The 23537-nt window shown below is 44.5% G+C and overlaps 1 protein-coding gene across 8 annotated transcripts in view; it reads left to right on the top strand.

Moving 5' to 3' along the window:
• Window positions 1-23537, top strand: part of WIZ (WIZ zinc finger) — a 731163-nt gene that overhangs the window by 361842 nt on the left and 345784 nt on the right. For 4 of the 8 annotated variants that reach the window (XM_078682028.1, XM_078682006.1, XM_078682021.1 and 1 more), the window contains exons 4-6: window positions 758-3342; window positions 12443-12520; window positions 12650-13012. In XM_078682028.1, coding sequence (XP_078538154.1) covers window positions 758-3342; window positions 12443-12520; window positions 12650-13012 — 3026 coding nt within the window. The remainder of the gene's footprint in view (window positions 1-757; window positions 3343-12442; window positions 12521-12649; window positions 13013-23537) is intronic. The other 4 variants (XM_078681999.1, XM_078681984.1, XM_078681990.1 and 1 more) reach the window with 4 other exon arrangements.

Genomic DNA, 23537 nt, shown 5'->3' with positions numbered 1-23537 from the left:
GTTACACCACCTGTGGTACTTGACAAAGGTCGTGAACGGTAGCTTCTTCTTACTCTCTTACACAGAGGTGTATTTGTTTGATCCACATCTGTAACATATGGGTGTAAGTTAGTAGAGAGATGAGATAAGTGAAAGGAGTTTTCTCTATCTAAGAATTGGCCCTCCTCGGATGCAATAGAAATCTGGAAAAATACTTCAAAAGGGCCATTGTTTGAGGTGTTTTTTCTGAACGTTCTTCTATTGTAAACATATTTTCTTTTACCTTTTAATTTAGGTTGGGTTATGTCATGTTATGGCGGATGCTTACTAAGTTTTTTATAAATCCTTGAACCAACTTCAAATTGGAGCCGTGCAGAATAGGTGAAAGGATGGGACCAGAAGAGGTGAAACAAAGCCGCAAGAAGTGTCATTGTAAAGGGGGCCTGTTGTGTGGATAGGATGATCATCCCAAAACACTTGCATCTCACTGGCTAATAAAATGATGGTGCACTTTGGGCAGTGACTGTTAAGTTTGTGGTCAGCTGGACAGGCATATATTTGTAGAAATAGCAAGGATGCCGGAAGGGCAATTAAGGAGCCATAGAATTTAAAGAATGAAGTGATGGGGAGTTGGTGGGAGTTACAATGAGGTTAGTGGCCATGTGTGGGATTTTAGCACTTCTCTTGAGGGACTTCTATGGGTCTTTGTGTTACACAAATCTGACATGTGGACCTCCTATTGCTGTGACTAACCTTACATTTTTTCTGTCTTTCATAGCCATGACGGCGGTGAACAGGTGGGCCTCTTCAAACCTACCTCCATGTTAGCCAGTCCATTCCAAGGCCCAACGGACTTTAGAAATGTGAAGGTTTCAAACGATATATCCTGGGAGCGCTCCCTTCAAGAGATCAGAGAAAAAGGCTCGCGGGAGGAACGAACTTCAAAAGCTTTATCTGATAGCAGGGATTTTCTTAACCTCCATAAGCCACGAGAGAGCCTCTTTTCTTTGGAGTCCAGACTTGCACGTGTCATGAAACGAAGCAGTGAACATGTGGAGAATAATCAACTAGATTTGCACCCCCATTTGTCCATGGAACGTTATCCGCCTAGCACACAATCTCATTTTGAGAGCATGGATGATTTAAATAATTCTGGCCCATTCTCACATGAACACTTGGAAAAAAGTAGGGCAAGCTTTCAGAGGTTTGAGTGGATTGCTGAGCATGGTGTGAGCCCAAATCCAATTTCTAGGGAAGAAACACCTGGCATTCCTCTCAGGGGGCAGACAGTGAGAGGAGATCCTCCTCCGATAACACTACCTATTTTCAGGAAATCCCTCCATACCAGCGTGGGTAAACCTTCCTACTATGAAGATGTCTCCAGTCACACAAAAGCCCTAGCAATGGAATCTGAGATGACCCAGCTGTCTCGTCTCAACTCGGTTGCTGACTGGACATTGCAAAAACAAAACCACCAGGTTGGCATTGATGTTTCTGGGTGCAAACAGACATGGACGGTCAATGATGATGATTCACTGGAGCAGATCCCCCCTGAACCTTTAGTACCTGCTGCATGCAGCAACTATGATGCTGACACAGCGCCATACATGTGCAGCATGCTGCTGGAGGATCATGGAAAGGAAGACTTAGAGGACGACAATGAGGCCTCAGTATACACATGCATTGAATGCAGCATCTACTTTAAGAAAAAGGAGCATTTGATGGAGCACATGCTGCAGCATGCACGTGAACCAGGTCCAAATCTGCAAGAGCCACCTCTCTCTTTGCTAAGCCAGTTTTCCTGCAACGAGTGTGGGTGGTCCTTTGGAGATTCTACAGCTCTGGAACAGCACCGGAGACTTCACCAGGAGTCACGAGAAAAGATCATAGAGGAAATTCAGAAACTCAATGACTTTTCTGATGAAGGGCGGGAGGCTAGACTACAATGTCCAAAGTGTGTGTTCGGAACTAACTCTTCCAAAGTATTTGTTCAGCATGCTAAGATTCATATGAAAGAGAGGAAGGACCAAGAGGTTAAAGGTGTATTAGACACTACAGTGGAAGAGGCCCAGGAGACCTCAGAACTGACCTTTCAACATTTTAAGCCAAACGAACCTCCTCTTCCAGTTACTCCGACTGAAGATCCGCCCCCCATCATGAAAGGTGCTAGTACCTGTATTATCTGTGGTTTCCCGGCCCCAAGTGAGAGCATTCTGAAGCATCATATTAAATATTCACATTCTTCTCCCTCTTGGGACTCTGAGACTTATGGAGAAGACACAAATGAGCCAGGGACCAGTAAAGAAATCTATGCTCTTCCAAAACCAAGGCCATATCCTGAAACAGAAATTATAGTTAAAAAAGAGCCCTCTCCTCCTTTACTTCTGCAGCCTCCACTGCCCCCACCCCCACAACTTCCACATCTACCATCTCCTCCTCCCCCACTGCCTTCCCAGTCTCACAAGGATATCCAAGTGAAACGTGAACCAGGGCTTGACTTTGCAGCAGGTCACCAAAGACCAGATAGCAGTAATATTTCAATCAGAAAAGGCATTCCCCTATCAAAGTTGCAGAATAGAAAGCTGCTTCCATATGGTTCTTTGCCAAGAAAATATGGCAATTCCTCTTATCCGTCTTCAAAAAGCTATGCTCCACAAGCAGCACTGAAAATAAAGAAGAAAATTCTTGCACCCTTTAAAGGGCATGGCATTGACAACCGGAGGAAACACGGTGCAATGTTGGGGCTCAGACATGGCTGGTCTTTAGGGAAACAGTCGGATGGCGTGGGTGGGGGATTTTCTTTTAAACTCAAAACTGGTCTCCAACCCACAGCAAAGAGGGCTAACAAGCCAATGGTCCCTAGGTCTGCGCTGGAGCTTAAGAGGACTTTTAGGAACACCTTGAGGTCGTCAGACTCTAACATAGTCTCTGAGGAGCAGCGTCATCAGTTGCGTATGATGGTCCCTGTTGTGGTACTTAACTGCATAAGCGAAAGGCGCAAGAAGATGAAACCAGGCCGCAAACCTTTCAAGAAAAAGGGGTTCTCGCTGAGCACAACATCTGGTGGTCGACAGTTTTCACGAAAGAGGATGCTGACAGAGTCCTTTCCATTAGATCTGCTGCTGGAAGGCTCGCTTGAGGCAGATGAGCTGCTGGATCCAGATAACGTGATTTTGCGGAGTGAGGAAAAGAAGTGCCCCTATTGTCCTGACCAGTTTCACAATGGGATTGGTCTGGCCAATCATGTGCGGGGTCACTTGAACAGGGTGGGTGTGAGCTACAACGTCCGGCATTTCATCTCTGCCGAAGAAGTCAAAGCTATAGAACAAAAATTTTCCTTTCAAAAGAAGAAGAAAAAAGGTAGTATGTACACAATTTTACAATTTTTTTTACTATTAATATATTTTTACTCTCCTTTTTATTTTTCCTCTCATTCTGGAAGATGCTGTGCACTAAAGATTGGCCGTTGCTCCTGCAACAGCCTTTACATCAGTAGCTGTCTCGAGAGCAGCTGTCATCCTATGTTTAACGGGGGTTTTGTCTGTAGAATCATAATTTATTTTCCAAAATCGTACAAAAGTCAATTAAGAGGTATGTACAACATTAGTAAACTGCTTTAGGGCCGAGTCGGTTTTGTTCCCCCTATCTTTGCATTACTTCTTTTGTTTTAAGAATTTTTTGCCTAAACACTGCAGTGTTTAGAAGAGCTTGCGTTTTTGGTTTTAAATGTTCAAAAAGCTTGTAGGTCATGACGAAGTACAACTTCGCAATTTAGGACCAGCGTGTTAAATTCAGATCACATTAATTGTTTTTTATACACTGCTTCTACTGCTGTTGGAGTCTAAAGCTGTCTCATTGCCAACCAGTAGAATTATAATCAAGCACTTGTCAACCCTTGCATTTTACTCTCCTCCACCCCCTTCTGTTGACCACTGGGTCAGTACTATGCCCCCCCCTCTTAAGACCCCCAAGTCTTAAGGCTCTCTCAATTGAGTAGGCTCTGTTGTGAAGATGAGTGCTGCTATGATGCCACCAGCATCACAACAACAGACACAGGACTCCCGTAACTGCAGTGTGGGTGAAGACAATGACTGGCCGCCCCCATTTATTTTTTGCCTCGGCCGTGCCTGGCCCTGAAGGTTGAGTGCTGTACATCCGGGTGAGGGAAACCAGGTAGTGGCTAGGTTGCTCAATACATCCCCTTCCCAATTTACTCTGAGTCCTGGGACCTCAGCTTACATGCAAAGTCCTTCAGTCTTTGAATTGGCTGAGGATTGGGATTCAGATTATAATTCTGACTTCTAGGGATGTTGACCAGCCCTTCCTGTGTCATTTCCCCCATGATTGTCTATTGGCTGACTTCCATCCCCTTCCGAACCGCATCATCAGGACCCACATCGTGGTGCAGTGATTAGTTTCCCCTTACTCTCGCAAGAACCAGTTGAGGACGATTTTTCCCCCTTCTTAAACAGCAACTCACAACATCTTATTCCGGGTCCACATGAAACTCTTCACATCATCATTTGCCTGTGGCCACTGTGGGTTATTGCATCAATGTCTTCTACCTAGATGTTGCAGGAGCTCTCAGAATTGGAATCCTTGAAACGGAGGGCCATTGTCTGTCTTTATCTCCTCTGGAAGCCCAAGCAGCACCAGTATCTTCTCTAGAGCGGGATTCACCTTATGGAACGCAGTTGACTCAATTAGTCCCACAATAGGATATTTGGAATGGCCATCCACTATTACCGTGGTTATCTTGCCATCAGGAAAACTGCCGAAGTCAAGACTAACCTTCTTCCATCGAGTGTCATGTCTCTCGTCTGTGATCACCAGCACTGGTGCTTCAGGGCTACTGACGCGCCTCACACTTCTGTACTAGCTCATCCTCTATTGCATCCAATCCTGAGAGCCACACTTTCTTGGGGGCTCTTGCTGGCTCCTTGGTGCCCTCTGTGAGCCAATTCTGCCATGTGGTGTACTAGTTCCCCAAAGACAACGATGCAGCCCCACCTCAGCATGAGACTCTCTAGGGTGGAGCACAACTCATTCCTTACCCTCCACAATTGTCAGTCGTTCCTTATCTAGGATGCCCCACTGATTCGCAACTTGCAGAAACCTGTTCTAATTCCCTCCTTGTAGAGTTTCTTTGACTTTCAGCAGCACAGCGTCCTTGTTGGTTACCTGACTGATTTCTTGGATAGTCAATGCTTTCGGGCATGTCCCTTGTGTCACAAGCTTTGGATATTCCTCCGTAGGCATACTCTCTTAGGTTGTTGAATTCTTCTCTGCTCGTGAGTGTCTGGAAAGAAAATCGCCTGGATTCTGGGAGCTGTGTCTGTACACCACCTCAAGGTGATACTGCTGTAGTTGTATTGCCCACCTTTCAATTCAGGGAGGTGGACAAACTGTAGAGACTGAATATCATTGAAAAGGTCCCTGGACCCACACTGGTTTTTTCCTATGGTCATTACAGATAAAACGAAGCAGCCGGAAAAAAATCTGCATTGTTATGCACCTCCTGAACAAGGCCTTTAAACAGTAGAGGCACATCACACCAACAATGAACGATATCATGGCCAACCTCAATGGAGAGAAGTGGTTTTCGAAGCTCAATCTAAACACCGGGTAATATAATGTAATGTAAGCTGGACTTGTATAGCGCACTGTCACCCAACGGGTATCCTGGCACTGGAGATTACCGTGTAGTCATTGTGCACAGAAACGACCAAATCAAAGGAAAGGTGGGTGGGGGTGTCCGAGCAGGTCGAAAATAGCGATAGCTGTATTTTACTCTGGAAGAGCCAAATTTTCAGCTTTTTCCTAAATTGCAACAAATTCTCAGATTGTATGAGATCAATCGGTAGTTCATTCCACAGCCGTGAAGCTGCAGAGCAGACCGCTCTGCCTCCAGTCCTGTTTTTTCTAAATCTGGCAGTGCTAGTATGTGAATGATAGCCCGACTTCTTTGAGTTTTAAATACGGTTTGCATCCCGATTATCATTTGGCTTTACGCATCAAAATACCTGATACTAGCTTCTTCAAGTGCATCCTCTTGGCCAGTTTACCACCAACTACAGCTAGATGAAGGCAGGGAATAAATCACAACCTTCTTGATGCACCTCAGCCTGCGGAGGTACAAGTACCTTATCTTTGGGGTATCGTCTGCGGATGAAGTATTCCAAAACGCCGCTGTGAGGAACAGGGGTAATGAATGTCAGTGATGACATTCTCATAGTCTCCACAAAAGCTGAAGAACACCACCATCGACACAAGACTACTCTAAAACAACTATGTGATCACGGACTCACCCTTCATTGTGAGAAGGGCTCATTCTTCGAGTCACATATAGAATTATTTGGCTACGTATTCACTAAGGATGGCATTCAAGTCGACCCCAGAAAGTCTCAGGCCATACTCTGGGCCTCTCCGCTTGCAATGTCACAGAGATCCGCAGTTTTCGTGGGATGGCAACTTACAGTGGCAGGTTCATCCCCAACTTTGCAATCATTGCAGAACCCCTCCGTGCCCAGAGGGGAGTCTCGTATATCTCGGGGGCAAAGAAAGAGGCCTCATTCCAACGGGCAAAGTTGGCCTTTCTCAGTAAGATGACGATGGCCTATTTCAATCCCAAGCAACTGGCGGAGCTCCTTGTTGATGCCAGCCTGATAGAGCTGGGCGCAGTCCAGGCACAGGAGATGAAAAGGTAAACTCTGGTGACTAAGGACCACTGGCTTGATGAACTCATCTATGTGCAGTTTTATCAGGTGTGCATGGAGGCCCCCTAACCCTTGGAATTGACTGGGAACTGGTCAGTTAGGCAATTGACTTTTAACTTTTGAACGTTCGTGTCAAAGGATACCAGCCCCAGATCCTCCGCCATGTGGTACCCAATGGGGGTCTCTGATTCCCCTTCAATGGCATGGAACTTTGCTGGGGACTCCTTGCCGTTGGACTGTACCCATACATTGATCACCTCATTCCGTGGCAGGTGTGTCTGCCTCCCGTAGGAATAGATCTTGGCCGATGAGGGCACAAGCATTAGCCTGGGGCGGAGATGATGATACTGATGATAGCACATCACATTAACACAAGAAGGGTACAAAGTTCCCCGAAGTGAGAGTGTGTGTGTGTGTGTGTAGCGTAGAAGGAGAGAAGGGTGAAAAGGGCGGGGAATTTCCCTTTTCGGAACTAAAACCCTCACACACCCAGCAAGCTAGGTGTCATGCTTCATCATATGGGTTCTGCTCCTCGTCAGACTGGCGCTGCAATGTCTGACGGGCACCCGTAAAGGGGCTCTTTACCGGAGATCTTTTGTTTCTGCCATATTTTGCATGCGTGTAAGAGGGCGAGTGATTGTGTAGTCGTGAAGTGATTGTGAGTTAAAAAGGGTTAGTCAATCCACAGGGAATTTTATTAGCGTGGTTGACTCCCCTAGTTAAAAAGGTGGGAGGGGAGATATAGACTTTGTAGGGTCCACAGTGAAATATCTACTACCCTCTGATCGGGTCAACATGTTTCTTGCATTCATAGCAATTCTTCAGGACCTAAGTGCAAAGTACTACACAGTGAGAAGGAAAATACAACCTTGATTCTTGAGGTCAGTAATTGTGCAGGCCGATTGGTCCTGCCCTTAGTGATGCAACCTAGAGAAAGTAGAAAGTAGAAAAGATGCACCCGTGTCTATAAGAGCTTTGATGTTCGTGCCAGCTACATCCACTGTACACTTAGGCAGTGGTGGTCTGTGCTTTTTGAGGAGATCTGTGAATATCAGAAATAAGTGTTCCTCCTCAGAGTTCAACTCGTCTTTGGAATTGCTCTGCCTGCTGCACTGTGTAATATAGCCCTGATTCCGGCTTTCGTAATGGATAGCTGCCGAACTGCCTTTGTTAGTGGTGCACGTCCTCTGGTTCCTCAGCTCCGCCGGTCTTCTTTGCACAAAAGTGATTGAGCTTGCCACAATTTGAGCATGTTTTACCTTGGACTGGACAATTCTCCAGTGGGTGATCATCCCTCCCACAGTTCCTGCACTGACCCATGGACACAGGTCTCATCGGCTTTGCCCGGGTGTATGTCGATTTGGAGGTGATCGTATCCACTGTTTCTGTCTTGACATTGGGCAACTTGCCGCCACTCTGATTGCATGTCACAGCCACGTCCATTTTAGCTACCCGTGCTCCTGAGAGGTCATGCAATAGTGCTAACACGAGAATGTCATGCAGGCTGAGTTTGGGTTGCTTAAGGATCAGGCCGTGCAATGTCTTGGATCTGCATCCTTGAATGTTCTGTGCCTGGACTTCTTTCGGCTGGTCGTCTGCTATGTTAGGTGCTGGCCAACTTGCGAATGCGGGCATAGAAGTTATTGATCGACTCTCCTTTACATTGGTGTTCTTGTCTTAGCTTGAAACTCTCAAAACCTGGGCTCAGCTGCGGGTCAAAATGATGGTTTAATGCCCTCACTACTGCATCATAGTCCTCCTCATCCCCAGTCTTAGGGAGGTGCTAGAAAGACTTGTAAATCTCTTCTCCTGCGTATTGAAGCAGAAGGGATTGCTTCTTCAGTGCACCATTGTTTTCTCGGGTCACCCTGTAGTCATTGTTCAACCTGCCTGTCCACTTCTTCCATCTGCTGGCAGCTGTGGCAGGGTCAGCCAACTCAATAAATGGTTGTGAGGCGATCACCGGGTTGTGTTGCGGGGTGCGAGAGCAGGCATCCGCCAAAGTGCTTCCACCTCAGGGGCCGCTCCTAACAGTCAGTGGAGAAAAAACAAGAGTTGCAGGTGCGAGTGCTGGAAGTACTCACTGAGTGTAGAAGTGTGAAGTTTCTCAATCGAAGATGGGCCTCAAATATCAGGCCTTGGCATGTGGGCAATTGAAGATGACCAGGGGTTGCCTCACTGTTCCAGCGAGGCCCAATGCTGGGGAGAGATGGGAGCAATCACTCAACAAGTAGGTCACGTCTTGACTGGAGCGAGGTCCGTCCCCGTGGGGGAGGAGAGGAGGTCAGCAGTGCTAGCAGGCTCAAGGCATCAGGGCAAGGAACACTTGAAATCAGCCACTACAAGGCAAGTTCCTGTGGCATGTTGGCAGCAGAGGTCAGTACAAGGGCCCAAGGCTGGGGGGGGGAGGGGGCGATCCTACTTTAGGGATTGGTTAATACAACGCTGGCGACCGCAGGTTGGAGGCAGCTGTACAGAGGCAACCGTGCGACCTCGCAGGCGGAGCCATGCTCAGGTAGTGTTGGTTAAAACCTGCTGGTCTGGGTAGCAGGATAGTGTGTCTGGTGAAGGCCATGAGCAGTCTTGCCCCCATTTATTTATACCGTCGACCTTGCATACATTCGGGTCAGATTTACCATGTAGTTGCCTGGTGGCTCACTACTCACTCCATTTCCAACGCGTCTATTTTATTTTAAAGGTGTCCATTTTTAAGGCGCAGGTGACGGACTATTACCCTCTGAACTGGTTTTAGTTTTGATGATTTATGGATCGTCTGACACAAACTTGTTAAGAGCGTGACCGTCATACCATAAAAAAAAATTAAAATGGCAGTGAGCTCTTGAAGTAGGTGGTGAGCACAGGCCTGCTGGCAAACTCTATGCTGACTGGCAACACTCTATGCTGTTCCAGTACTCTGACCTATATTAAGCTTGGCTGTTTCACCTTAAGGGAATGCAGTCAGCTTGGTTGAGAAACTGCCGGATGTCACAGTTTCTTTACCAAGCTGACTGCATTCCCTCACAGTCATTCTGTTAATTTCAACCTGCTGTTCCCACGATATCCTTTTATGATGGGACTCCTGGACATAAAAGAATAGTAATTACCAATTCTTTTTAACATTGGGGTTGGTGAAGCTCATCATGAGACGTAATTGAACCTTTATTCAAAGCCACTCTCCCAGGTCAAATGGCTGGTGTCTAAAACATTACATTTCCTCTACACTTATCCTTTACTGTGGCTCCTGATGTAATGATTTAGTTTGAAACGTTCAACAGGGAAACCGGATGAAAGTTATGTTGGCGGTAACCTGCTCTGTCCTGGGAGGAACCACCTGATGTACTTTTTAAAACGTACTATCTTATTTCCTAGCTGTTTTGGCTGAACGAGATTGTCCCTTGAGCACATACATCTCCTTCAAATGTTTTCCATTCCCTCTTGAGCTTACTTTCAATTTTTTTTAAAGCTGGGCACTGTTTTGGACTCATGGTCAGTTCTCCTAGTGTTGACACCATACTGTCTCATGCTCAAGTTTTGGTGATCAATCTTGCTGCTCCTGCAGATTGTTACCCAGTGATGTAGGAAAAACTAAATCACATGATGAACAATGGAACCGCCCCTGCTTCACAGAAGCCTACCTGAAGTTCTGGTGCTTAGAAACCTCTGGTGAGATGAATACATTGACATTAATGTAACACAGCTCTGCCCCCGGCTTCTCTCCTTTTCCCCCCTAGTGCAGCAGATGAATAAGTTACATTGGCTGGATTGGAACTGACCCACCAAGAAGAAGAACTAAACCCTTAAGCCTCCTCTGGCTCTGTGCTCCCTTCCAGTTGGCTGCCATTCTGAAGACAGATACTTTAATCAACAGGCAATCAGAATGAGACCACAAAATGTTTGGTTTAAGTTCGTGTAGGTGTTTTTAATTATTTAGAAAGCACTGTACACTAGTCATTACCAAAAATATTGTAAGGTTCAATTCTTTTGCAAATGACCTGGATTACTTACTGATATATTACCAGTCTTCGTTGAAGCCAGTCTGGTATTTTGCCTGAAAATACTCTAATTCAAAATGGCCACTGCATTTCTTTTTCTTGGTTTGAAAAAAAAGTTGCTTAGTTTGTGACTGTAGCTCTGCTGTGCTGTTGTAAGACAGTTTTCAGCCAGTTAAAGAATTCCTTTCGTTGACACTAGTACTTCTGCAACCAGGTAGAGCATGAGATAAATTAGGGAAGTAATCGTAAAGGCTAGAAGCGATAGAAGGTTGCACTGCAGACCGTGCCCTTCCTTGTCTTCATGAAATGCACACAACTGGGAAGGCATGGCCACTTTGCCGTGGTTTTGGTGAGCCTAGGTTCCCTATAGTCGTGCACCTCGAAATGCCGTGGCAGGAAGCCCACGTTTATACAAAGAGAAATGACTGCCTTAATTGTGAAACAGCCCGTTGAAGAAATGAGTCCCTCCAGCAGCTGACAGTTTTGAGATACATTCCCACCCTGGGCCGTATGACCAGCAGGAAGCAATCTGCAGTGCTTTGAGATAAGTAATGGTAAGGATTCTTTATTCTTTGGCAGTCACATAGAGCCCCTATTAGAGCTGGTCTTAGAACACGCTGTCCTTTTATATCTGCTTCTTGTGTACCTTACGTGTACGTGCCCCTTTCTTATCTAGGGTCCGTGTTTTCTCTCCCTGAAGTATTTATTCCTATCCACCTGCTGTGAACAAGTGAGCATCTCCTGCTCTAGCTGTATCTTCCAATGGTTTAAACGACCTTCTGTTATCTCTATCCTTCAACTAGCTTGCTTTTGAAGTAAGCAACCCCTTTTCGCACATGCACTACCTCCATTGACCTCTAAGGTTCAGTATCTCAGTGCTCATCCTCAACAGGTTTTCAGAGGCTTTTCTTGCCTCTTCTTGTGGCTGGCCTGCTTTATGTGAACTGAGAATCCCAGGGCTAATGCAAGAACTTGCCCCCTTGGACACCCAATTGGTATTCATTGGTATAGGTATAAACAGGCCTCGAAGCAGCACCCCCAGCTTAACTCAGTGCACTGCGTCCATGTTGGGACAGTGGTGCTTCCATTCACTGCTTTAAGATACTCAGTAACTTCTACTTGTGAGCCACCTCATCAGAGTCCCAATTATTTGATAGTTTCTGACCATTTTGATTTCCATATTTTAATAATCACTTTTTCTTCATTTACTTTCTTGCATTTTGACTTTTTGAAAAGTTATTGTTTTTCTCATGTATTTGCATTTATTTGAACATTGCGCTTGTTACTTTTTTAATGTTTCAAACGTCTCTAAAAAAAATCTAATTTTATTTGATTTTAGTTTTGTCTGATTTTGCATTCATTATATTGTGGTTCAGAAAGTGCAGTGTCCTATCAGCCTTAGATTACAGTGAATGGCCACGCACCCAGTTCCATTATGACCTACGCTAATGTGGGCTTTTGGGATTTCCATTACCAGGCCCTTCATTTTTACTATACGCCATTCTTTATCCTCTATTGTTCAGCTAGTCTGGCAAATGTATTGGTACAAGCACGCCCATGTGTTTGGCGATGTGCTTCAGAGGCGATGAACTTCAGTATCACCTTAGGTTTAGCAGGATTTGTTTTCAAAACAAAGGTACCCAGATTAGAAAAAATTGAAGGTGCGGATGTCAGAAAGGGATTGGAGACATGATCAAAATCTGAATGGTACAAATTCCTGTGTACCTTTGACTAATTGCATCTCCTCGCTCTCAGTAGGGGAGCCAACTCTGCGGTACGAAGCGCCTTGGCCACTTGTGGGACGCCCCTCCACGCTAAAAGGTTCTTCTAATGGTGCGTATCCACATATTCAACCCAGCTTTACTCATGCGCCGTTACGAGGGCATGTGATTGGCCTGTGGCCCCATCACCTGCTTTCAACATTGAGGTTCATTGATGGGGCACTCTCATTTTTCATTGCAGTGGCCAACTTTGATCCCAGCACCTTCAGCCTCATGAGATGCGAGTTCTGTGGCGCAGGATTTGACACACGAGCCGGCCTCTCCAGCCACGCCAGAGCCCACCTAAGAGACTTCGGCATCACCAACTGGGAGCTCACCATATCGCCCATCAACATCCTGAAGGAGCTTCTGGCCAACTCCCCAGATAGGCGAGCCCTGCAGGTGGTGGACAGAAGTGAACCATCCTCCCCAAACCACACCCGAGAGGCACAAAGTTACAGGCCTAAAAGCATCACTCCCATGTCGGAGGGCAGCATTGCGAAGTCTCCACATTCTCCTTTGACTACACCCTGGGCTAATGAGTCCTCACATCCCAACAGAGATAGTAAGTGATTGAATGAATGTGTTTTCAGTGTGCACATAAAGTAGTAATGTACCTTTTAAATTATATGTTCATTCATTTATGGTGCCTACTAAGGTCTGTGAATTGCAGATGTAAACTCTATACGGTTATTAACTTTGCAGACACACATGTTTTTAATTTGTTCAATTTTTGTTTAAATTTCCCTTACACAGGAAGTTATGAGTGGTAGGACGGAGGGTGTGAATTGTGTTCTGGATCATGTTGCATCAATTAATTCCATGTATACAATGGAAATTTAACAACAAGGTAGCTGCAAGGAATAGTGTTTTGAATCTTTGTTGCAAACTCAGTGACAAATACTAGTGGTAGAAATGGAGACGGTTAAGGGATGCCGGTCTATCATCTTCTTAATCAGGCAGATCAGAGAATTTGCCTTGGTTAAAACAAAATAAAAATGACCACACTCACTAGCATCCAGACAAAGTATACCCTACCTTCATTTAGTTCCCTTTGTTCCACACATGCTTTGCATACTCTAGTATGAGCTTGAGCATTAAAAGTTATTTTTCTTTCATGAAGCATCGAGTCATGCAATACTGTGACTCTTCCTTTAGTCCACAATGATCAAGGGTATGACTACACATTTATATTGTTGTTTTCCACTGTCAGCTTCTGACTTGTATCAGGTTTTGCTATTAGAATTTCAGACACAGACGATTGGTTTGACGACTGGCAACATGGAGCCCAGTCCTACCTCTTTTTCAATTACTGAGCCTCAGAGAATGTCGGCAGATGGAGCACCCTTTTTTCTGATTCTGCCCACATAGTAATGTGAAGCAACCCTAGGCCGGTCACCATGAGGTCTGTAACCTCTGTTTATCTCCTGAACACAAGAAGTTGACAATTTGTTTCACCTTCCAGTGCAAAAACACATTGCAGTACTGTAGGGTATAGGCTTTGGGCATTCCTAAAAATGCAGTTTGGATAGTTATTTGACACTCCAGAAATTTTCAGACGACAGGACTACCTTAGTTAGAGGACACGGGACCCTCTGGTACACCAGCAGCCCTACAGATGCTAAGTTCTGAGACGGTGTCTTTGAGCGCCTCCAAGAAAGAAGAGGTACTCCCTTTGGAGTCTCTATTGGCGAGACCATGCACCAAGGAATCTATGAAGTTCAGGAGTGACAACTTCGGCCAAGGGGTAAAAAGACACTCTCTTAAATGGCCCTGCACCAAGGTGGAGAACCGTCCCCAGACAGTCTTGCATCGAGCCCTGAACCAGCCAAGAAAGAGGCCTACGCTCCACTTGGCTCTGGTCAACAACAAGACAAAGCTTCAGAGTCAGGACACCATCCTCTGAAGGGTTTGGAGTCGCACCCCACCTTAATGCCATCTTGGCCAAAAGCGAGCTTCCGCTGAAACCTCCTCATCCAAAGTCTGACTTGAAGTCGAAGCCAAACCTCCCTTAGTGTTGACATCTGAAACTAAGTCTGCTCCATCCTCATTACAATGGCCATACATACCATTTCCCACTATGCTACAAAGGCCAGTCTCATTATTGACCTCCCCCCACTTCTATGTCCAGTAGGGTCATTGCACCCTTTTTCAGATCTAGTCATCCTGTATTGGGAAGGTGATCCATATGACCAGCCCTTGGGTGAAGGGGCCCCCTGGACGAAGGGGGTAGAGATGACCCATGGGATGACTATGTCAAACCTCCCCCACCAAGAACTGGAGCCATACCCTGTTAGACCATCCCAACTGTATAATGCTATTGCATTCCAAACCATTATACAGAGAGTGTCTCAGCACCGTAAAGTTGCCTTACACTTCACAGAGCACGAGGATAACTTTTTATTGGAGACTGTCTTTAAGACAAAATGTTGTGTCCAGTTCCTACCCATGCTCAAGGGTATGCTGAAGTTGGACATTGATAATTTTAGGGATCCAGTCAGGTCCAGGGTGAATACACATTGTGTTGAAATGAAACATGCTTCTCCTAATGACCTGCTTTTTTATTTGAGACCAGGTCCCATCGGACTCACTGGTAGTCCATACTGCCAGAGAGCGGGCTTCTGCCCAAGTCACGAATGATCCCCCCCTCCATAAGGAAATTAAATGTATAGATGCTGCTGGGAAGTGAGTAGCAGTAGGTGCTACTATGCAGTTGTGTATAACGAATTCAGTGGCATTACTGTCACAATATGATAGGTTTCATTGGAAGGAAACTGAGGTAGTCCTACAGCACCTCTCTGATGCCTGTAATAAAAGGGGTGAGGAGTTAGTTGCTAATGGGTAAATCATCTCCAATGAAAATATACCCTGTGCCATAGACGCCGGGGGACTTTGCCTCTCGCAGCATTAACACCACTGACTTGCTCTAAAGACAGTCTTTAAACCGAAGGTCTAACAATACCACCTCAACATCCCAGTCGATGGGGAAGCTCTTTCAGGACTCCAGATGGATAAGATGTTGGAGAATATTAGGGTAGATGAGATCACAAAGTCTATGGGCTCCCAGCAATCCAACACCTCTAGGGGTACTTTTCGAAAGGCACCAACCACAAGGTGGGTGACGGAACCACACCAGCTAGCCAGACAAAAATGTACCAGCAGCAGCCTTTTCTTGATTCCCTGTGTGGTAGGGATTACTCACGGGGAAGTTACAGAGGCAACAATGGCAAGGGCGCAGTGGTAAAGACAGCAGTTCCAGAAGAGGAGCCTCTGCTCTCAAACTCGCCTATGCTTCCCCCTCTCCGCATCCAGTCACAAAGCAGCTGTTGTGGGAGCCTAAGGAATTTCTCCTTTCAGTAGATGGATATCACTTCAGATCAATGGTAGTCCAATTGAACTACTGTCTAGAATTTGATACCACACCGCCCAACATACCATCACATCAGGGTGCCCTCAGTTAGCAGCACCTTGCTCTTGCAAGAGGAAGTTCACAAACTTCTTCAAAATGGCACCATGAAACTATTGTCCCCACACCAATAAGCATAAAACATTTATTCATTGCACTTATCTAAGGAATGATAGAACCTTACAGCCCATTTTGGACCTCAGGCAGCTCAGCCAATTCACCCTGTCAGAGAACTTTCACATAACAGCCTTACAGGACATCATCCCATTGCTTTGATAGGGAGACTTCATGAGGACATTAGACTTCAAGGATGCCATCTTCCACATACCTATCCACCCAGCCCATTATCAGTACTCTGGTACGCAGTAAGCGACCAGCTCTACCAGCTCAAATTACTAGCCTTCGGGGTCACAGCGGCCCGAAGGGTCTTTACCTAGTGTCTGGCAGTTACGGCTACTCATCTGCAGAGAGGACATTCACATCTTTCCTTATCTCATGACTGGTTGGTAAAGAGCAGCAGCACACACTCAGATCCTCTATATAGGTTAAGTTAAACGCAAAGAAATTCCACCTAAAACTGCTGCAGATCCAACCATTTCAATCCTAAATGTCACAGAGAAAGCATACCCCACCCAGCAGAAGGTGCTGGCATTTCTATGGCTGCTGGCTTTTTCATACCACTTGCCCATTAACTATAAAAACTGTAATAAAGTTACACTATATGATACATCACTTATAGCAATTGTGTTGCTTGTCAGACTGCTCATGTGTCTACTCCAACAGTGCCTTGTGAGTCAGTGGTCTCAATTGGAAGGTCAGTTGGAAGATCTAGTGTTTATAAAGCCCAGCACTCGGAGCTCTCCGAAGTGGTGGTACAGAAGCATCCTGCTGCTAGGCAGGCCTTTCTTGGACCCGCTTCCACAGGTGACCATTACTACTCACTCATTGCTCATAGGTTGGGGTGCACATCTTGCAACATGACTGTCCAAGGCATCTGGACCCCTCTTCAGCATGGGAGGCAATCAGCTACCTGGAGTTACTAGCTGTTCGCCTAGCACTCAGAGCTTTTTAGTCATTCATCTGCGGCAAGGTCGTCATTATGAAGATGGACAACATGACAGTGATGTATTATATACAAAAGCAAAGGGGCACCCATTTGCCCCCGCTATCTGCCTTGGCGCAATGGATCTGGTACTGGGCAATCCGTCACAACATTTAGCTCCTGGTTGAACACCTTCCAGGGGTCGACAATAACTTTGTGGACCTGTTGATGCGTCCAGCTTAAGAAGTTATTGAGTGGGAACTTTGCCCACATGCCCTGCAATTATACTTCCAGAGATGGGGAAGCCCAACCATGGACCTTTCCTCTACTCAAGAAAATATTAAATGCCCAAACTTCACCTCCAGAGTCCCAGAGCCAGGACATGATTTCCTACATTTCTCATCTCCAAAAGGCTTTAATACAACTATGTTTAGCTACTGTAGCTTCAAATAAGCAGAACAGTGAAGGTGTTCATTGTGGATATTAACAGAATGACACCCCCAAGAACAGCTCCACCACTGGTCTGGAACCTACATTTAGTTCTCAGCAGGCTTATGAGACCACCTTTCACCACCTTTACAGTGCCTTTCATGGAAGGTGGCTTTCCTTGTTTCTGTAATCTCGCTCAGGCACATTTGTACGTTAAAAGCACTGACTATTCAGGAACCATTACTTTAGGTACACAAGGACGGGATAGTCCTTTGAACCAGACCCAAATTATTACCTAAGGTTGTATTACCTTTCCATTTTAATCAGATTATTGAGCTGCCCTTTTTCACAACCTGATTCTGTTGCAGAGTGTGTTACACACTCTGTATGTTAATCGGGCTTTCAAACATTGTATTGATGGGCCTAAGCTTTTCCGTAAGTCTAACCAACTTTTTGTTGCTTGTGCTAAACCATACAAGGTCAGCCAATTTCCAAAGCAGGCATTGGAAGGTGGATCTTGAAATGTATCTAGACTTATGCTAAGGCTAAATGAGTGCTCTCCACACCTCATAGGGCACCACTGCTTTCTTAGGCAACATCCAGTTAGCTGATATCTGCAGGTTGGCAACTTGTTTAACACCATGCCCATTTAGAAACCAGCTATGGATGCCAAATTCTGTTAACAACTTTGTTTTAAACATCTACATAAGCTGTCCGCTTGCCACCACTCCACACCTGGTAGGAAATTGTTTTATAGTTTAGTTTATTTAGTTTATTTATTTATGGTAACGGAACTCAATTGAGGTCCACATAATAACTCAATAAAAAACAACAAGATTTCTTTAAAAAAGAAAGAAGAAAAAATAAAAATATCAATATAATGTTAAGAAGCATTTAAAGAAATGAAACAGTTTAAAACAAAACATTTCGTTCGGAGGATTAAGCATTGCTTCAATAAAATCCAAAGCAGTAAAAATACCCAATTGAAGGCACATAGGTCTTAACCATTTGCTTCTATATGCCATAAGGACCGGACAAACAAAAATAACATGGTACATATCCTGGGAATTAGAATTACAAAAATCACAGATATCTGAACCACCATACCATTTGGATAAAAGACAGTTCAGAGGAAGTAAATTATACCTTAACAAAAGGGTAAATCGCCTAACTCCATGAGTGAGATTCCAGCATAAGTATGGCTGGGGTTTTTTTATTTCACAAAATTTACCAGTAGGGAACATTCCTCTCTTTGCTTTACTTGTCCCACTATCTACTCTAAAACTCAACTCCCAAGAGGCAGACTTTAAGGATAACTTTAATTGGGCTGTAGATAATGAAAAAAGGCCTTGTTCATCTAGCTGTAATAATGTAACAGCCTGTCGGAAATTCCTTACAATTGAAGAATAAACATTAAAGGAGCCCAACAGCTCATTTTTTATTAGGTACCTCAGTGTGCCAGGCATTCCTCCAGCTATATTAAAAACCCAACGCACCACACTCGCAGCTGCCTGTGCCCAAGAGCTACGCAAACCGAATTCTTGTCTTAACGAAGACGTAGAATTTGCAGTATTTACAGAAGCTAAGTTGCATAATATTTTTCCTTCGGTAGAGTCCAAAAAATTCCAACATGCCATATCTACTATTTCTAGTCCGTAGATTAGGGATGTGGGGATTTTTGCTCGAAAAACCTCGAGCAATATGGAAAAGTGCCTTCTACCTGTCGTCTTGTAAAGAGAAATAAGACTCTTCCCTTGAGCAAGAGCTTTCCTGCTATTGTTCTCAGTGTGGGTTTTTTCATTTAAATTACTCGTGACTATCTTTCCAAGAAAGGGATAGGATTTGACTACTTCTAGTCTTTCACCCCCAACGGACCAATAATAATTTTCATATTTGGATTTACTCCTTCCCCGAAAGCACATTATTTTGCTTTTTAAAATATTTATTTTTAGAAAATGAGCCTCAGCGTAGGAGAACAGAGCTTGTAAGCGGCCATTCAAACCTTTTGGGGTAAGGTCCAAAATTAAAATATCATCCGCGTACATTAAGCACGCTATTGGAGATCTCCCCAAGACAGGTGCAATACCATTACTAGATGATAATAGAGCCTTAGGGAGGTCAGCAATATATAACGAGAACAACAGGGGAGCCAGTAGGCAGCCCTGTTTAAGTCCATTATTTGTGGGTATAACCCTGGATAGTCCTCTTTCACCACCCATTAATACTCTGCACCAGGTGTCTGTGTGCAGTGCAATAACTAACTTTAATAAGCTAGGGGGCATCTCTAATTTAATTAACTTACTCCACAGCAGAGATCTATCCACCTTATCAAAAGCCGTAGAGAAGTCAATGAAAGCCCCATATACACCTCCTCTACGAACTGTAACATATTTTTCTACCAGGATTTGTAGAGCAGTAAGGTTGTCTAGAGTACCATGTTGTTTCCTAAAGCCAGTCTGTTCTAACGGAAGTATTGCGGACGCAGATACCCAGTCATTTAAAGAATTCAATAAACATTTAGTAAAAACCTTTCCTATGGTATCTAAGAGGGCTATTTGTCTGTAATTTTGAGGTAAATCTCTAGCCCCCTTTTTGGGTCTCGTTGGCAAAATGCATCCGCAAGGATGCATGTGTCCAGCTGGAGACGTATAGCGATCAGTCTGGGGGGAAGGAGGACAAGAGGGTGTACAAGCTTTTTTTCCTGAATTCGTGTGCGCGAACGCGCACGTCACGTCCCGCGCCGTACACATGTGCGCGCAGACAGACACTCGCTCACACACACACCCCCTCCCCCACAGTCACACACACGCACTCCAAGACACATACACACACGCACGCACGCACACACACATACACAGCCCGCCCCCCCCGCACGCGCGCACACACATGCTCCCCCCCCCCGCAGCTCAGCAACCCACTCACCGGCTTCCTTCGTGCGGCGGCTCTCCTCAGCTGCAGGGCCCGGCAGCAGGACTCTTCTTCCCTCCTTCGGCACCGGGGCGCAGGGTAGGCTCCTGCCTGCTCCGGTGCTCCAAACAATCGCGGCTCTTCCGTGGGAGGCGGGGTAGGCTCCCGCCCTCCTACTTCCTGTTTCCGGTTGTCGCGCCGGCCTGCCTGACTTCCTGGTCGCAGGCCGGCAGAGTGACGAGGATGTTTGATTTGCGGTATTTATTTATTTATGTATTTTTATATAGCGCGGACTTTACCCGAAGGCGGTATTTATTTATTTATGTATTTATGCATTTTTATATAGCGCGGACTTTACCCGAAGGCGTCAGAGCGTTTCACATTAGGAACAGAAATGAAACATAATGAGAAACATTACAAAAGAACAGGTTGCAAAAACATACGTTACTTACATAAGGTAATAGTGACAATTGTGAGCAAACAAAATACATGAGGTAGTAAAAACTATGAGCAACCAAAAATACATGAGGTAGTAAAGGTAATAGTGACAATCGTGAGCAAACAAAATACTTGAGTAAAAATTGTGAGCAACCAAAATACATGAGGTAGTAAAGGTAATAGTGACAATCGTGAGCAAACAAAATACTTGAGTAAAAATTGTGAGCAACCAAAATACATGAGGTAGTCAAAAGTGCACAAGAGGAAATGAAAGTGACAAGTGTGCAGTTATAAGAGAAAACAGAGTATAATTAGAGGTATAGTCCTGCAATAAGTGCTAGACACTCAGGCTCAGGAACAAGCGTTACATGGGCAAGGTGGCACTTGTGCAAGTATCAAAGGCAAAGACATGTGAGAGGTAGCAGCCGTGTGTTGCAAGGGCAGAGTGGTGTGTGCATGTTACAAAAGGGCACCGAACACCAGTACATGGAAAATACTGCAAAAAGGCAGACCCTCCAATCACAGGCATACACTGGGAAGGCACTTCCATGGTCATGGAAAGTAGAAATTATCAGTAGTGGTAAGTCTTCCTCAGAAATAGCAAGAGGACGTGAATTACTTTTGGAGGTGTCTCTGGAGGAGGAGAACTTTGAGGCCCCTTTTGAAGGCCTGGGAGGAGGCGGTGGTCCGGAGCTTTTTTTTGTCCTCTCGCGGTTTGTAAATACAAAACATATTGCATTACAAATGCTATAGGTATCACATTTGCGAAAGTTATAACTATTGGCATTGTAAATGACGAAGCTATTAATTTAGCTATTTAAAAAAAAAGAAACATAAATAAAAACTTTGCCATTTACAATACCAATAGCTCAAACTTTCCTAATGCGAGACCTATTGCATTGCAAATGCTTGTTATAGAGAGGAATTAATAAACTCCCTTTCCAGGAATGCGGGACGGTGCCATTAGTAAAGCAAAGTTTAAAGACTGGATATAAAATTTTCCTCCATAAGGTACTATGTGATTTTTAGTACTGAAATCGGAATTTCATCTGGGCCTAATGCATTAGAAGAGCGCAGAGCTTTAATTGCAGCAACAATTTCCAATTCAGAGGGAGGATCGTATATGAGCAAGTCCTCCTGCAGCTTACCGGAATCAAACTTCTCACCATTACTGCTATAAAGATGCTGGTTTTATAGTTGATGCAAAGCATGTGCATCTACAACCACACATGCTATGAATGGAACATTTTACTTACCCTGTGCGCCACTGTTGGTAGCATGTAGTGCAGTGGATTCACATGCACCATCCTTCCTCCCCAGAAGCTGGCAGTTATTGCATATTATCTTTTTATTCGGTATACATTAATTAACTATAATGCACAGGGCATGTACACTTACTCAACATTTCACTCTCACTTTTTGACCCGTTATGCAAAAAATATTGTGGACTAAGGGAGGAGTTGCATACTATCCAGTGACTCAAGGTGTCTTCGAAGAAAAACATCTTGTAATGTCCGTGCTCAACACTAGATGGAAGGAGTACATAAAAATGTGAATCTACAGACCTAATCGCTACGAACCGATGCTCAGCTTACAGGGTAAGTAACATGTTCCTTCTGGCATGCACATTTTTGCTCTTGTTTCTTTAGCTTCACTTTTGAGGTTTTGCCTGCTTAGCTGGCCTTTTTTCAGCACCTCCAGAACATCCTGGTTAGCACAGCGTAGAACCTAACATTGGAAGCCCCTGCAAGGACCTACTCCCATGTTGGCCAAGGACAGCCTTTTACAACGAGGAGCTCATGAGCTACTGGTTGTTCTCCACCTATCTGTTATTTGCTTTCTAGTGTGCAGCCTAGCCAACTAAATTATTAGCTTTTGCTTGGTTGAATGAATATATGTATGAGTAAGTTGAAAAAAGGGTAAGTGTATTTTCAAAACTCATTAGCTAATGTCTGTCGGAAAATGGTTTAAGAACCAATATATATTTAGATCTGATATCAATTTTTTTATTTTTTTTATTTATTATGTTTTGGCTCTCAGCAGAGGGCCACATAAAATATACAGAAATAAAATACGAAACAGTACAAATGCAAAAAGTATCCGCCAACAAGTACATAAATTACATATAGACTAATTCACACACCAGAGCAGTAGAAAATTTGGCAAATCAAGAAGGCGTCTCCATTGATTATTAATAAATAGCTAAAAAACCTTTAAAAAAATTAAAAATGTAGAAGCAGAACATTTCGTTAGGGGGACAATAAAGTGCATGAAAAAAGTCATTCAGAGTTAGAATGCCAAGACGGAGACAAATAACTTTTATCCATCTAGAGCGCAATTTACATAACGCCGGGCAAATCAATAGAACATGCGTACAGTCCTGAATATTTAGATGACATAGATTACACAGAGAGGTGGAGCCGTACCATTTGGATAACAAGAGATTTAAAGGAATTAAATCGTATCGCAACAGGAACCAAAATCTACGTATACCATGTGGAAGGGACCATCGCACATAGGATTGTGGCTGCTTCATCAGATAAGTATCGAGAAGGATATGTACATTCCTTTTCCCATGGATTAATTTTTTATCCGATTGGAAGCAGAGGTCCCAGGAGGCTGCTTTTAGCACAAGTTTTAACTGAGTAGGGGAGTACACAAAAAGAGACTTTTCGTCTAATTTTAAAAGAGTTACGGCTTTTCTGAAGTTACAAACAAGTTGGGAAAACTCATTGAAATTACCTAGTAATTCACTTTTAATGAGTGCTCTCAGTGTCCCAGCTTCCGCTCTTGCAAGACAGGCCACCCATCTTACTAGGGCACAGAGACCCTGTACCCAACTGCTCCTTAGACCGAATTCGAGCCTGC

Source organism: Lissotriton helveticus, chromosome 1_1 (genome assembly GCF_964261635.1).
Source record: "Lissotriton helveticus chromosome 1_1, aLisHel1.1, whole genome shotgun sequence".
In the NCBI taxonomy this organism is placed as follows: domain Eukaryota; kingdom Metazoa; phylum Chordata; class Amphibia; order Caudata; family Salamandridae; genus Lissotriton; species Lissotriton helveticus.
This window is presented reverse-complemented; position numbering and strand designations above follow the sequence as displayed.